This window comes from Callionymus lyra, chromosome 2 (genome assembly GCF_982586985.1).
Source record: "Callionymus lyra chromosome 2, fCalLyr1.hap1.1, whole genome shotgun sequence".
NCBI lineage: Eukaryota > Metazoa > Chordata > Actinopteri > Syngnathiformes > Callionymidae > Callionymus > Callionymus lyra.
Window position 1 is genome coordinate 5,284,713 of NC_141819.1, and position 14,902 is coordinate 5,299,614.

The following is a 14,902-nucleotide window of genomic DNA, read 5'->3' on the forward strand; positions in this document are numbered from 1 at the left end:
CATCAAACACACATGTTTCTTGAAGGAGTCAGTAGATCATCAAACACAGATGTTTCTTGAAGGAGTCAGTAGATCATCAAACACAGATGTTTCTTGAAGGAGTCAGTAGATCATCAAACACAGATGTTTCTTGAAGGAGTCAGTAGATCATCAAACACGGAGATCGTTCCCAAGTTTAGGAGCAAAATAACCTGTGTTTCAGTTTTGTCCACATGTAGCTGTAAAGTGTTTTCACTCATTATTTGATTTCTAGCAAACAATTGACTAAGTTCAGCCTCTGGGGCTCAGTTGGATCAAAAGAGCAGTAGAGCTGGATGTCATCAGCGAAAATGTGGTAAGAAACATCAGGAAATCTCTGAATGACCAGGGGAATCAAGTACAGTAAAAAATAATAAAGGACCCAAAACAGAACCTTGAGGGACTCCACACAACAGATGATTCAGACGTTGTTTGATTGGCAGATACACTGAAACTGCCCAAAAAGGTATGACGAGGACCACTGTAACACAGACCCAGACAGTCTTCATCCCTCAGTCTTCTCAGCAGGATCTAGTGATCTACTGTGTCAAAGGCTGAGGACAGATCCAAGAGAACCAGAACAGTGTATTGACCCGAGTCAGCCGACATCATGATGTCACTGGACACTTTCAGTAAAGCTGTCTCCGTGGAGTGATGTTTACGGAAGCCAGACTGAAACTTCTCATGGATGTCGCTCTGATCCAGGAACAGCTGCTCAGACACCACCTTCTCCAAGATCTTGGACAAGAAAGGGATCTTAGAAATAGGCCTGAAATTACTGAGGTCAGTTGGGTCTAAGCCTGGCTTTTTGAGTAAAGGCTCCACAATGGCATGTTTAAATGCATTGGGGAAACCCCTGTGGAAAGGGGGAGCTTTACTATTTTGGTAACCTAGGGGCCATGCTACAACAGTATTGTTCATAATACAAAGAAAACAAAACAAAAAAAACACAATCAAGAGAAAAGATACTATATACTATATATATAATATAGGGGGGAACTAACAAAAAAGAAAAAAAATTCCAGCAGTGAAATTATGAGGGATTATCTGGATCAGTCCAGAACATTTCATCAACATCACAGGCGATATCTTCATTAACAAGACAATGAGGGAAGAAGCCGTCCATGTCGAATCCATCCTTGAATATGGCGTTGATTAGGTTACAGACCTCCTCTGTAGAAATCCTCAGAAAATATCTATATTTTTTCTTTTAATTCCCTGCAGGAGAGAAATGAAAGCACGTACAGTAAATAGAACAATGAACCAGAACACAAGGCTTGGTAACAGTCTAACAAGAAAGACCAGTTTCATGAGTCACATACTTTTATTTCAGTCCAACCCTTTATACCAGCGTCAGAAGGAGTTGATCAGTGTCTTGTTTGGTAAGTTCTGGTCAGAAGACCAGTGACTCATTTGTCTATAAATATTCTTTATCAGCAAATAATATACCATTATCTCGTGTCTGTGCTGTTGTAGTGACTGTGAGTGTGATCGTGTGAGTGTTAATATAGACCAGAGGTGCCTTACAGTCGGTCGCAATCTACCGAAAGATAAGCAATCGGTGCAATAACCATGTGACATGCACATCAGCCAATCAGAGCTCTCTTCTCTTTCAGTGTGAGCGCAGCAAATTTAATAATTATCAAGAATAATAATGGCGTGAAACTTGACTTCCTGACAGGTTTGAAGGTGTTCTATGTACATATTTACTGCTCAGATCCATGTTTATCAGAGACACATTAATATCAATATTGATTGAAAATAAACATGTTTGTAGATACATGAGTGGATAATAAATGATTTGCAAACTTAAAAATATGTTGTTCATTCATTTAATTAATGATCTTTATTTATTAAGACAACATGATCGATTTATATTGAGTTTTTTCCAGGCATTTCACACAATTAGGAAAAAACTATTTAGTAATTATAAGATTGTTTTTATAACATAACAAACACAGTGGGATCCTTCAAGTCTTCTCTACGAGAGTCACAGACGTTCTTGTGAAACAACATCACGTCAGTCAGTTATATCAAAGTGAAGCTGCAGAATGAAAGCAGCTAAAGCCGGTTTCCTTCATGTGATCACGTGATCGGAGCTATATCCTTAAAAACACACTTGTATAAATACACCATCACATAATAACTACATGCAAAGAAAACACTTTCATTTTAAAAACATAGTAAGAATAAGTGCATGTGTTGCGCACGTGAGCCACAAATTCTAATGAAGCTCAGAGACGATCAGACCATCATCATCATCATCATCATCATCATCATCATCATCATCATCATCATCATCTTCATCATCTTCATCATCTTCATCTTCATTATCATCATCATCTTCATCATCTTCATCATCTTCATCATCTTCATCATCTTCATCTTCATTATCATCATCATCATCATCATCTTCATCATCATCATCATCATCATCATCATCATCATCATCATCTTCATCATCTTCATCATCTTCATCTTCATTATCATCATCATCATCATCATCTTCATCATCATCATCATCATCATCATCATCATCATCTTCATCATCTTCATCATCTTCATCTTCATTATCATCATCATCATCATCATCATCATCTTCATCATCATCATCATCATCATCATCATCATCATCATCATCTTCATCATCTTCATCTTCATTATCATCATCATCATCATCTTCATCTTCATTATCATCATCATCATCATCATTTTCATTTTAGTGACAATTTAACGTGCATGGTGCACTAAATTTCGCATACTAAGAATTGAGACGCTCTTACGCACTAAAAATACTAACTTTGAGTACGCAAGTATGCGATTTGAGACACAGCACAAGAAAGGAGAAGACTTGAGCTCCAAGCAGCCTATTGTTCTCCTTCAATAATTGCAGGCAGGTGGAGCTGATGAGATGGTCTGGTCCCTCAGGTGAGTGCCGACAGGAGGGGTTGAAGAAAAGGGCTGGACTTTCTTTAGGAAGATTTGCTCTAATGCCTCAAAAACAAGGACCAGAAAGCCTGAGATCTCAGTGTGGAAAGAGATTTTACCGAGTAGAGAAGCTGCTAATGCTGGATAGTGGACGCCTCATTTCATAGTTCCTGCGTCTGTGGATAGAAGATACCTCTGCTCCATCTAACCCTGCCTGTAGAGGGCGCAGTACGTGTGAAGTAAATTCTGTTTTCCTCTAATGAAAACAGGACATTATGAAACTATTTAGTTCAGTTCAGTTTATTTTTTAAAAGGACAATGTTCAGTTACATTAAAAAGATGCTGCACCAGATTTAGCACAATGATAGTTTCCATCTGTAGTCCTCAACAAAGATGCAGACAGTTTAAATAATACATCACAGACAAATAAAGCAAAAACACAATAATATTGATTATAGTTTTTACACTATGAGGCGAGAACAACTTTTGATGTTGTCAAGAATGTCATGAGTGTGTTTGTGTGAAGGTGAAGACTCATGGTGAGGACAGAGACTCCTTTAAATACCCTCAGTGTGAGGAGCACGATGAACAGACCAGCACTCAGAGGTGAGACAAGGACCTCCAAGATTGTCCTCCATGTCTTCATTCTCACTCATTCTACTTCTGTGTTCAAGATCAAAGCAGCAGCAAGAACCTGCTGGACCTGGACCAAGATCTGGACCAGAACCCAGCTGTGTGTCTCTGAAGAGTGATCGTTCAATGTGGAGATGGATCAACTTCAGAAAAAGTGAAGAGTCTCCAGGTGTGAGGTGAGAGTGAACAAGTGTGAGTCTACCAGGTTCATACACACATTAAACCAGAGAACTTTACTTCACTCTCAAAACCAGCAGGGGGAGAAAAAGTCACAATTAAAAACCTCATAGGTATGAAGCTATTTTTGTCTCACTAATATTTGTAACTGTTCAGAGGTCGATCTGCAAATACACAGTGTTTTGTGACATCCACAAATGTAAAATTAATATTTGTAACTTTTATTTTGTATTTACACAACACTTAAATATATATATATATATATGTATAGTAATTATATAATTTCAATGTACAAAACAAAAATACATTTGTAAAACTTTTCGTTGTGAAAGTAAAAAATGATTTTACCTTTTTTTGTTATTGTGTTTGTTTGTTTTTTGTATATATATTTAATATGTGCAGCTTGTTTGTAAAAACATGTTCTTTCGAGGGCCACGTAAAAGCGATCGTGAAGCTTGTATTTAGTTTGACTTGAAGCGGCGAACAAACGACCCGTGACACACTCTTGATTGTTCATCTCTGCACGAATCCAAGGATAAGACCCGGGCAGACGTGACGTTCTGTTGAAGCGACTCCATGTTTTGATCGTTTTAAAAGTTAATCTCTTGATCCATTTTGAGATTCCACATGGATTAGGATTTTTTCCAAGATTGGTCTCTGCACCTCCATGTCTTCATTCTCACTCATTCTACTTCTGTGTTCAAGATCAAAGCAGCAGCAAGAACTTGCTGGACCTGGACCAAGATCTGGACCAGAACCCTGCTGTGTGTCTCAGAAGAGTGATCGTTCAATGGGGAAATGGTTCAATTTCAGAAAAAGTAAAGAGTCTCCAGGTGTGAGGTGAGAGTGAACAAGTGTGAGTCTACCAGGTTCATACACACATTAAACCAGAGAACTTCACTTCACTCACATCACCAGCAGGGGGAGATAAAGACACAATTAAAAACCTCAAACGTTGCTTTCACAGTTGTAGTGCAGAGGTGGACATGTGCAGCAGTGTGAGGACATCTAGTGGTTCAGCTGGTGAATACCAGGATAGAAACAGATGAGAGTTGATCAGAGTTGTGTTTTCATCAGGATCCAGCAGGAGGAACCAGAATATTCTGGACTGTTGTGAGTCTTTGAAGAATAAAACCAAGAAGAATCAATTTTATAAAAAATATATTTAAAATAAACAGTTTGGCTTGACAAGATTTAAGTTCTAATGGAGATGAAAGTGGGTTTTAAAAGGAACCTTCTAGTTTACTTATGATCAGAACCTTCAACACGACAAGAGTTTATTTACAGTCTGATTTCATCTCTTCTTCTCAGAGTGGACCATCAGAACTCAGAGCTTCTCATTGGTCAGCAACATCCCTCACAACTGGAAATCAAACGGCTGGTATGTTCATAAACTAGAGGAGGTCCTCATCCTAGGGGTTCCTTCTGTTCATCATCCTTCAGCTGAATCCAAGATAAAGCTTCTGGTCTTTGTGGTTCTTGAGATGATCCACTATCACTCTGACTTTCTTCTCTGTCATTCTGTTCCAGTCACTGGAGAGAAACTTCTACAACTATATGCAGAAGGAGCTGAAGAGAGTCTGGAGGTTTGTGAGTCCAGAGACTCCACAGACTGAGGAGGAAGATGAGAAGTGGAGAAGCATCAGAGAAGAATTCCTGAAGATCACAGTTCATCTACTGAAGGACATGGAGGAGGAGGATCTGGCCGAGCGTCTGTGGAGCAGTAAGAACATGTGAACAAACATGATGAAGATGAAGAACACTTGCATCAGATCTGAAGATTTTACTCCATTTTCACCTTCTACAATCTTCTGACTCCTGTGTCTTTATTCAGGAAGTCTTGCTTCAGAGTGTGCAGGACGACTGAAGAGGAGCCTGCAGAAGAAGTTCCACAGTGTGTCTGAGGGGGTCGCTAAAGCAGGAAACTCTGCTCCTCTGAATGAGATCTTCACTGAGCTCTACATCACTGAGGGGGGCACAGACCAGGTCAACCAGGAGCACGAGGTCCGACAGATCGAAGCAGCCACCAGGAACCAGACCAGACCAGAAACCACCATCAGACAAGAAGACCTCTTTAAAGCCTCACCTGAACGACCAATCAGAACACTGCTGACGAAGGGCGTGGCTGGCATTGGGAAGACCCTCCTGACACAGAAGGTCACTCTGGACTGGGCTGAAGACAAAGCCCACCAGAACTTCCACTTCATCTTTCCTTTCACCTTCAGAGAGCTGAACCTGCTGAAAGAGAAGAAGTTGAGTTTGATGGAACTTGTTCATCTTTTCTTTCCTGAAACCAGAGAATCCAGACTCAGCAGCTTTGAAGGACTCCAGGTTCTGTTCATCTTTGATGGTCTGGACGAGTGTCGACTCCCTCTGGACTTCCTCAACAGTCGGCGCCTGATAGAAGCTACAGAGTCCACCTCAGTAGACGTCCTGCTGACAAACATCATCAGGGGGGATCTTCTTCCCTCAGCTCGTCTCTGGATCACCACACGACCTGCAGCAGCCAATCAGATCCCTCCTGAGTGTGTGGACATGGTGACAGAGGTCAGAGGGTTCAATGACCTCCAGAAGGAGGAGTACTTCAGGAAGAGGTTCAGAGATGAGGAGCAGACCAGCAGCATCATGTCTCACATCAGGAGGTCACGAAGCATCTACATCATGTGTCACATCCCGGTCTTCTGCTGGATCACTGCCACAGTTCTGGACATGTTGAAGAGCACAGAGACAGGACAGCTGCCCAAGACCCTGACTGAGATGTACATCTACTTCCTGGTGGTTCAGATCAAAGTCAAGAAGCTGAAGTTCGACGGAGGATCTGGGACTGACACAGTTTGGGATCCTGAGAGCAAGAAGATGATGGAGTCTCTGGGAAAACTGGCTTTTGAGCATCTGCAGAGAGGAAACTTGATCTTCTATAAGTCAGACCTCACAGAGTGTGACATCAACATCTCAGCAGCTTCAGTTTACTCAGGAGTGTTCACTCAGATCTTCAGAGAGGAGAGAGGACTTTACCAGGACAAGGTGTTCTGCTTCATCCACCTGAGTGTTCAGGAGTTTCTGGCTGCTCTTCACGTCCACCAGACCTTCATCAACTCTGGAGTCAACCTGATGGAATCAAAACTAACATTCAAACTGACAGAAATCGACAAAAGTCAAACAGAAAGGTTCTACCAGACAGCAATAGATGAAACTCTAAAAAGTCCAAATGGACATCTGGACTTGTTCCTGCGCTTCCTTCTGGGTCTTTCTCTGCAGACCAGCCAGAGTCTCCTTCCAGGTTTGTTGACACAGACAGGAAGTAGCTCCTGGACCAATCACAACACAGCAGAGCTCATCAAGAAGAAGATAAGGGAGGATGTGTCTCCAGAGAGAATCATCAACCTGTTCCACTGTCTGAATGAAGTGAAGGACACTTCTCTGGTGGAGGAGGTCCAACAGCAGCTGAGATCAGGACCTGCCTCCACTGAATTTATGTCTTCTTCTCAATGGTCGGCCCTGGCCTTCATCATACTGTCCTCAGAGGAACATCAGGACGAGTTTGACCTGAAGAAATACTCAATATATGCTTCAGACGAGGCTCTTGAGAGGCTTCTGCCGGTGGTTCAAGCTGCAAACAAAGTTCTGTAAGTTGTTCAAACATTTCTGATGATATGAACTAAACATGAATGTTTGATTTACTCTTTGATGATTGTTGTGTTTGTCATCGTGTTTAACAAACTGATCCTAATTTAGACAAACCTTCCTCAAATATTCATACAATATGTGATTTTATGATGTAACTAGTTCAGTCTTGTCAAATAGAGAATTGAAAAGTAAAGATGTTACGTAGTTTATAAAAATATCATCTTAATAAATCATTGTAATGATAAACAAACAAGCGTCAACTTTAAATGAAAATGAATAATAATCAAAAGAACATATTTAAAACATGTGGCCTCATTAATTATACTGCGTATACACAAATGAATGTGTACGCAACATTTATTTATAGAAAATAAACTTAAGTTAGCATGTGTGACCTTCACAGCAGCTCTGAGCCTGATTTCTACAAAATCTTCATCTTAAATTCACATGAAGTTTCTTGAATGAAACAAAACCACGAAGGTTACATCAATAAAAATGCAGCTTTATTTAACTTTACTGTTTCATACAAAAGGTCAAATCTTGTCTTTTTCTCAGGAAATGTGTTCTATAAAAATAAATAATAAAATCAAAGGGGTTCGTCTTCATAATCCTCTTTGTCCGACTGCATGTATTTAATTTAAAATATTCATGTTAGGTATTACTTTAAGATTCTTTTTAAGCAAAATAAGTTCATAAATGTCACTTCCTGTTGGAGCAGTTGAATCTATTTTCAGCTCATGAACTGAATATTGAAAAACATTTGCTTTGTTTCTTATGCAAGTAGATCAGTGTCATCAGAGAATTGAAGGATTGAATTTAACATTTAATTTTATTAAAATGTTCTATTTTTTTAACCATAGAAATATTTTCTGAATCATTTTATTAAATAATTTGAATATATATTATATATTGGATTTTAAACACTTTCACATTCGTATATTTAATTAAAAAAGCCACTTGTCAAAAATATTGATTCTTGAATTTTTTTCATTTTATTTATTGCTAAAATAACAATATTAAACTATAAATAAACTCTTTCAATTCTTGTCAAATAGAAAATTGAAAAAGTCACTTGTTGATGAAACTCGTCTCTTTCACAGCCTGATCAGATGTCGACTGTCAGAGAGAAGTTGTTCACTTCTGTCCTCAGTCCTCAGCTCTCCGTCCTCTAGTCTGACTCTACTGGACCTGAGTCACAACGAGCTGCAGGATCCAGGAGTGGAGCTGCTGTCTGCTGGACTGAAGAGTCCACACTGTCACCTGGAGACTCTCAGGTCAGAACATCATCTTTTCTACATCATCAAAGCTCAAATGTAAAGTCAGAGGTGGAAACACGAGTCAAAGTCTGTCATCACTTTGTTCTTCAGTGAAGCAGCTCATAGATACATTTGTATGTTTGTGTAGCAGGTAAAGATGTTACGTAGTTTATAAAAATATCATCTTAATAAATCATTGTAATGATAAACAAACAAGCGTCAACTTTAAATGAAAATGAATAATAATCAAAACAACAGTCCTTCATATTCTTTATCCAGTGTTCTCGCGTCATCTGTCTCGTAGAAGACAAAACACTTTAGAGTGGAATCTTGAGGTTTGTCTTTCATTTGTTTTCATAGTTTGTTTTTTCCACCGTTGTTGTCTCTGTTCTTCTCTTATGGTTCATCTGTTGTTCATGAGGTCTACGACTATTTTAACAGTCGACTGCTCACCAAATATTCAACCATTAAGTCGACTAATCGCATCATTCTTACATTTTTCTTCAATTTATCATGAAGTTTCTTTAATGAAACAAAACTACTTTACTTACTTTAAGCTTCTTTTGAAGCTAAATATGTTCATAAATGTACATTGAAGCCAATAAGTTTTGTTTGTCATGTCTTTTACTGAGACTCCAATTCATTCAGCAACAGTCCAAACCAACAGAGTCAAAACAACCATCAACGGAGACTTAAAACATAAACAAAAAAACAGCAGATCTTTGTTCACGTAATAAGTATTTTGTACACGTCAGTATAAATGTCACTTCCTGTTGGAGCAGTTGAATCTATTTTCAGCTCATGAACTGAATATTGAAAAACATTTGTTTTGTTTCTTATGCAAGTAGATCAGTGTCATCAGAGAATTGAAGGATTGAATTTAACATTTAATTTTATTAAAATGTTCTATTTTTTTAACCATAGAATTATTTTCTGAAAAATTTAATTCAATAATTTAAATATTGAAAGGTTGGTTTTGTTTTCATTGAATAATGGAAACATTTTTTAGACATAAAGTTTAATATATATATAATATATTGGATTTTAAACACGTTTAAAAAAATAATGTAAAAGGATACTTGTTAAAAATATTGAATCTCGATTTTTTTAATTTATGATTCCATACCAGCATTTATATAATGTCTGTGTTTTGAAGAGGTAAAAAATAATTATATTTTAATGTTGTAGTTTTGAAGAGTTAAAAAACATTTATATTTTAATGTTGTTGTTTTGAAGAGGTACAAAATATTTATATTTTACAACTTTTTCGAGCCTTCAAAAAACAACATTTTACACATTTGGGCAACAATGTTTTAATGTTATAGTTTTGAAGAGGTACAAAAAAACTACAACATTAAAATATAAATATTTTTTACCTCTTCAAAACTACAACATTAAAATATAAATGTTTTTTAACTCTTCAAAACTACAACATTAAAATATAAATGTTTTTTAACTCTTCAAAACTACAACATTAAAATGTAAATGTTTTTTAACTCTTCAAAACTACAACATTAAAATATAAATGTTTTTTAACTCTTCAAAACTACAACATTAAAATATAAATGTTTTTTAACTCTTCAAAACTACAACATTAAAATATAAATGTTTTTTATCTCTTCAAAACTACAACATTAAAATATAAATGTTTTTTACCTCTTCAAAACTCCAGGGTTAAAATTTATATTGGATTTTAAACACTTTGACATTTTTATGAATTTAAAAGGATTAGTAAGCAGACAACAAACCACAACTGAAGATCTTATCAATGGAAATAGTTGAGTTTGTCTTTAAATAAACTCTTTCAATTCTTGTCAAATAGAAAATTGAAAAAGTCACTTGTTGATGAAACTCGTCTCTTTCACAGGCTGATCAGTTGTTTCCTGTCAGAGAGAAGTTGTTCACTTCTGTCCTCAGTCCTCAGCTCTCCGTCCTCTAGTCTGACTCTACTGGACCTGAGTGAGAACAAGCTGCAGGATCCAGGAGTGGAGCTGCTGTCTGCTGGACTGAAGAGTCCACACTGTCACCTGGAGACTCTCAGGTCAGAACATCATCTTTTCTACATCATCAAAGCTCAAATGTAAAGTCAGAGGTGGAAACACGAGTCAAAGTCTGTCATCACTTTGTTCTTCAGTGAAGCAGCTCATAGATACATTTGTATGTTTGTGTAGCAGGTAAAGATGTTACGTAGTTTATAAAAATATCATCTTAATAAATCATTGTAATGATAAACAAACAAGCGTCAACTTTAAATGAAAATGAATAATAATCAAAACAACAGTCCTTCATATTCTTTATCCAGTGTTCTCGCGTCATCTGTCTCGTAGAAGACAAAACACTTTAGAGTGGAATCTTGAGGTTTGTCTTTCATTTGTTTTCATTGTTTGTTTTTTCCACCGTTGTTGTCTCTGTTCTTCTCTTATGGTTCATCTGTTGTTCATGAGGTCTACGACTATTTTAACAGTCGACTGCTCACCAAATATTCAACCATTAAGTCGACTAATCGCATCATTCTTACATTTTTCTTCAATTTATCATGAAGTTTCTTTAATGAAACAAAACTATTTTACTTAGTTTAAGCTTCTTTTGAAGCTAAATATGTTCATAAATGTACATTGAAGCCAATAAGTTTTGTTTGTCATGTCTTTTACTGAGACTCCAATTCATTCAGCAACAGTCCAAACCAACAGAGTCAAAACAACCATCAACGGAGACTTAAAACATAAACAAAAAAACAGCAGATCTTTGTTCACGTAATAAGTATTTTGTACACGTCAGTATAAATGTCACTTCCTGTTGGAGCAGTTGAATCTATTTTCAGCTCATGAACTGAATATTGAAAAACATTTGCTTTGTTTCTTATGCAAGTAGATCAGTGTCATCAGAGAATTGAAGGATTGAATTTAACATTTAATTTTATTGAAATGTTCTATTTTTTTAACCATAGAATTATTTTTTGAATAATTTAATTCAATAATTTAAATATTGAAAGGTTGGTTTTGTTTTCATTGAATAATGGACATTTTTTTTAGACATATAGTTTAATATATATATTATATATTGGATTTTATAGACGTTTAAAAAAATAATTTAAAAGGATACTTGTTAAAAATATTGAATCTCGATCTTTTTAATTTATAATTCCATACCAGCATTTTTATAATGTCTGTGTTTTGAAGAGGTAAAAAAAAGAGTTAAAAAATATTTATATTTTAATGTTGTAGTTTTGAAGAGTTAAAATATATATTTTAATGTTGTAGTTTTGTAGATTTGAAGACGTAAAAAAAAATAAAGAAAAATAAAAATACAACTTTAAAATATTCTTTTATTATTTATTTTTTTTAACTCTTCAAAACTCCAACATTAAAATATAAATATTTTTTAACTCTTCAAAACGTCAACATTAAAATATAAATGTTTTTTAACTCTTCAAAACTTCAACATTAAAATATAAATGTTTTTTAACTCTTCAAAACTACAACATTAAAATATAATTATTTTTCACTTCTTCAAAACTACATTAAAATATAAATATTTTTTACCTCTTCAAAACTCCAGGGTTAAAATTTATAGTGGACTTTAAACACTTTGACATTTTTATGAATTTAAAAGGATTAGTAAGCAGACAACAAACCACAACTGAAGATCTTATCAATGGAAATAGTTGAGTTTGTCTTTAAATAAACTCTTTCAATTCTTGTCAAATAGAAAATTGAAAAAGTCACTTGTTGATGAAACTCGTCTCTTTCACAGGCTGATCAGATGTGGACTGTCAGAGAGAAGTTGTTCACTTCTGTCCTCAGTCCTCAGCTCTCCGTCCTCTAGTCTGACTCTACTGGACCTGAGTAGAAACAAGCTGCAGGATCCAGGAGTGGAGCTGCTGTCTGCTGGACTGAAGAGTCCACACTGTCACCTGGAGACTCTCAGGTCAGAACATCATCTTCTCTTGGTTCTGATAAGTTTCTAAAAGTGTTTCTCCTTCATTTCAGTCTGTCATGGTGTCAGATCTCAGAGAGAGGTTGTTCTTCTCTGGCCTCAGCTCTGACATTGAACCCATCCCACCTGAGAGAACTGGACCTGAGCTGGAATCATCCAGGAGGACCAGGACTGGAGCTGCTGTCTGCTGGACTGAAGAGTCCAGACTGGAGACTGGAGACTCTCAGGTATGAACAGAGCAGCAGAACTCACTGACTGAACTCCAAAGATCTTCAGACTGAACATTTGATGCTCAGACTCTTCATCTGAACTGAGCACATGAATCCAAACTCTGAGTTCCTCCATGTTCTCCTGCTGGACACCAGTGGAAGCATGAAGGAGACAGTTGAGACTGAGCAGCCTGTTTATAGATCCATCTTTGTTGTCATCAACAGTCATGACTGAGTCGTCCACTGAGAATGAAACAATATTCATGAAACATCTGAATCAAATGAATCTGATCTTCTGACTCTTTCTTCCTCCAGGCTGGATCACTGTGGACCACATTGGTTTGACCTGTAAAAATGAATGGTAAGTTTGATTCCATTGATTGACTTCAACATCAAAGCTAATCTGCTGACACAGCAGTTGAAGGTCTTTGTGGACATGGACTTGATGAAGAAGATTCCAGAACAAACGTGCAGATGTTAAAGACTCACAGTTACAGTATCAAGTGAAGCTCTGATTCCAAATCTTCAAGTCCTTCAGCTCAAAACTCTTCAGGAGCTTCATCATCAACATTGTTTCAGTTTGACTGTCAGTGGAGAACAAAGAAATATTTCTGTCAAATATTTGAAATCAGACGTGAGTTTGATCATCAACTCACAATGTTGAGTCACTTTAAACATCATTTCACACATGAATCACTTCATATTGAATCATGTGTTCACTTGAACATCTTCATCACAACTAGACTAGACTCATGTTAGCTACATGCTAGTTTAGCTGCTGACTTCATCTTCAAATCTGACATTCAAGATGATTCTGGGATGTTTCAGTCACATGGTTCTTCTCTCAAGTTCTCAGAAGAATGTTGACAGAACATTGACTCGTCTCAGTTTGGATCAGTATATGATCGTCAAGACAACGTTCTTCCACCATCATCACCTCATGTGTCTTCTTCTCTCAGTCTTCACTCTCACTGGACTCACACACAGCAGCGCCTCCTACTGTCCAACGACAACAGGAACTTGATGGAGGATCAGGATTATCTGGATCATCCTGACAGATTTGAAAAGCTGCGACTGAGGAGTGACTACCACAGTGACTCTCAGAAGAAACAGAGGGAAATAACTTGAAGAGAATTACAGATCAAGCAAGAAGATGAATGTTAAGATGTTCCTTCCAGACTGTTTGATCAACTTCAAATGACTTCAATACATGATTATATTTTTACAGCTCGACTCATTCTTGGAACATCCTGACCTGAAGAGGAACAATCTATTCAAAGATACAAGTAATGGTTCATTGTTTTGCTGCTCATGTTATTATATATTTTTAATAGTTGTTTTCCGAAGTCGTTCCATGACAACAGTTTCCACATTGAACTGATCCTGATGCAAAGAAAGTTGTGGATTCCTGCAGTAAAGTCTTGAAATCACTTTTTAGATCTGGATTTTAAAAGTAAAGCATGGAAACACATCATTTAGATGTTAAAGTTCATTTATAAACTACAATGTTTTTTCTACAAGTGTCGGTTTATAAAAGAGGAAGCCACAAGAATGTTGTTTTACTTGTCTTGTCCACTAGAGGGTAGTCACGCTTTTGCTATGGAGCAGTGAATCAAAGAGAAACTTTTGAGACCAAAGAAGGAAAATCTCTCAACAAAACTAATAAACATCATGTATTTAAACAAATTAATTGTACTTTTGCTAACCTGAACTCTAGAATTCAAGGGTGAGATAATTCCATATCGGCAGCTGAAGAAAGCCTAAACAATTAGTGAAAATGAACATTTAAATAAAGTTTGAACATTCTGTTCACTCACTCTCTTCACTTTGATGTTCCCTGATCTTGTTTTCAAATAAATCCACTGGTTTGGTCACTTTACTTTTGTTCATCCTGTCCAAAATAATTCACACACACACACCTACACATGCACGCACACACTATCTATATCTATTCCCATTAGTGGCCACTTGATGGCGCTAGTGTAGCTATTTCATTGTGACTATTTTCTACCTTTAGTAACGTGATAATAATGAGGATTATTCTGAACAACACCCCATTTAATGATTATTTATAGGAAATAAAGAAGTAAATGACTTTGATAACTAGCTTCTCTCTAT

The 14,902-nt window shown here is 36.7% G+C and overlaps 1 protein-coding gene across 1 annotated transcript in view; it reads left to right on the forward strand.

Moving 5' to 3' along the window:
* LOC148085133 (uncharacterized) overlaps positions 1-14,902 on the forward strand; it is a 523,722-nt gene that overhangs the window by 275,503 nt on the left and 233,317 nt on the right. The window contains exons 9-10 of the mRNA XM_087783290.1: positions 8,484-8,657; positions 10,507-10,680. Of these exons, the coding sequence (XP_087639416.1) occupies positions 8,484-8,657; positions 10,507-10,680 (348 nt within the window). The remainder of the gene's footprint in view (positions 1-8,483; positions 8,658-10,506; positions 10,681-14,902) is intronic.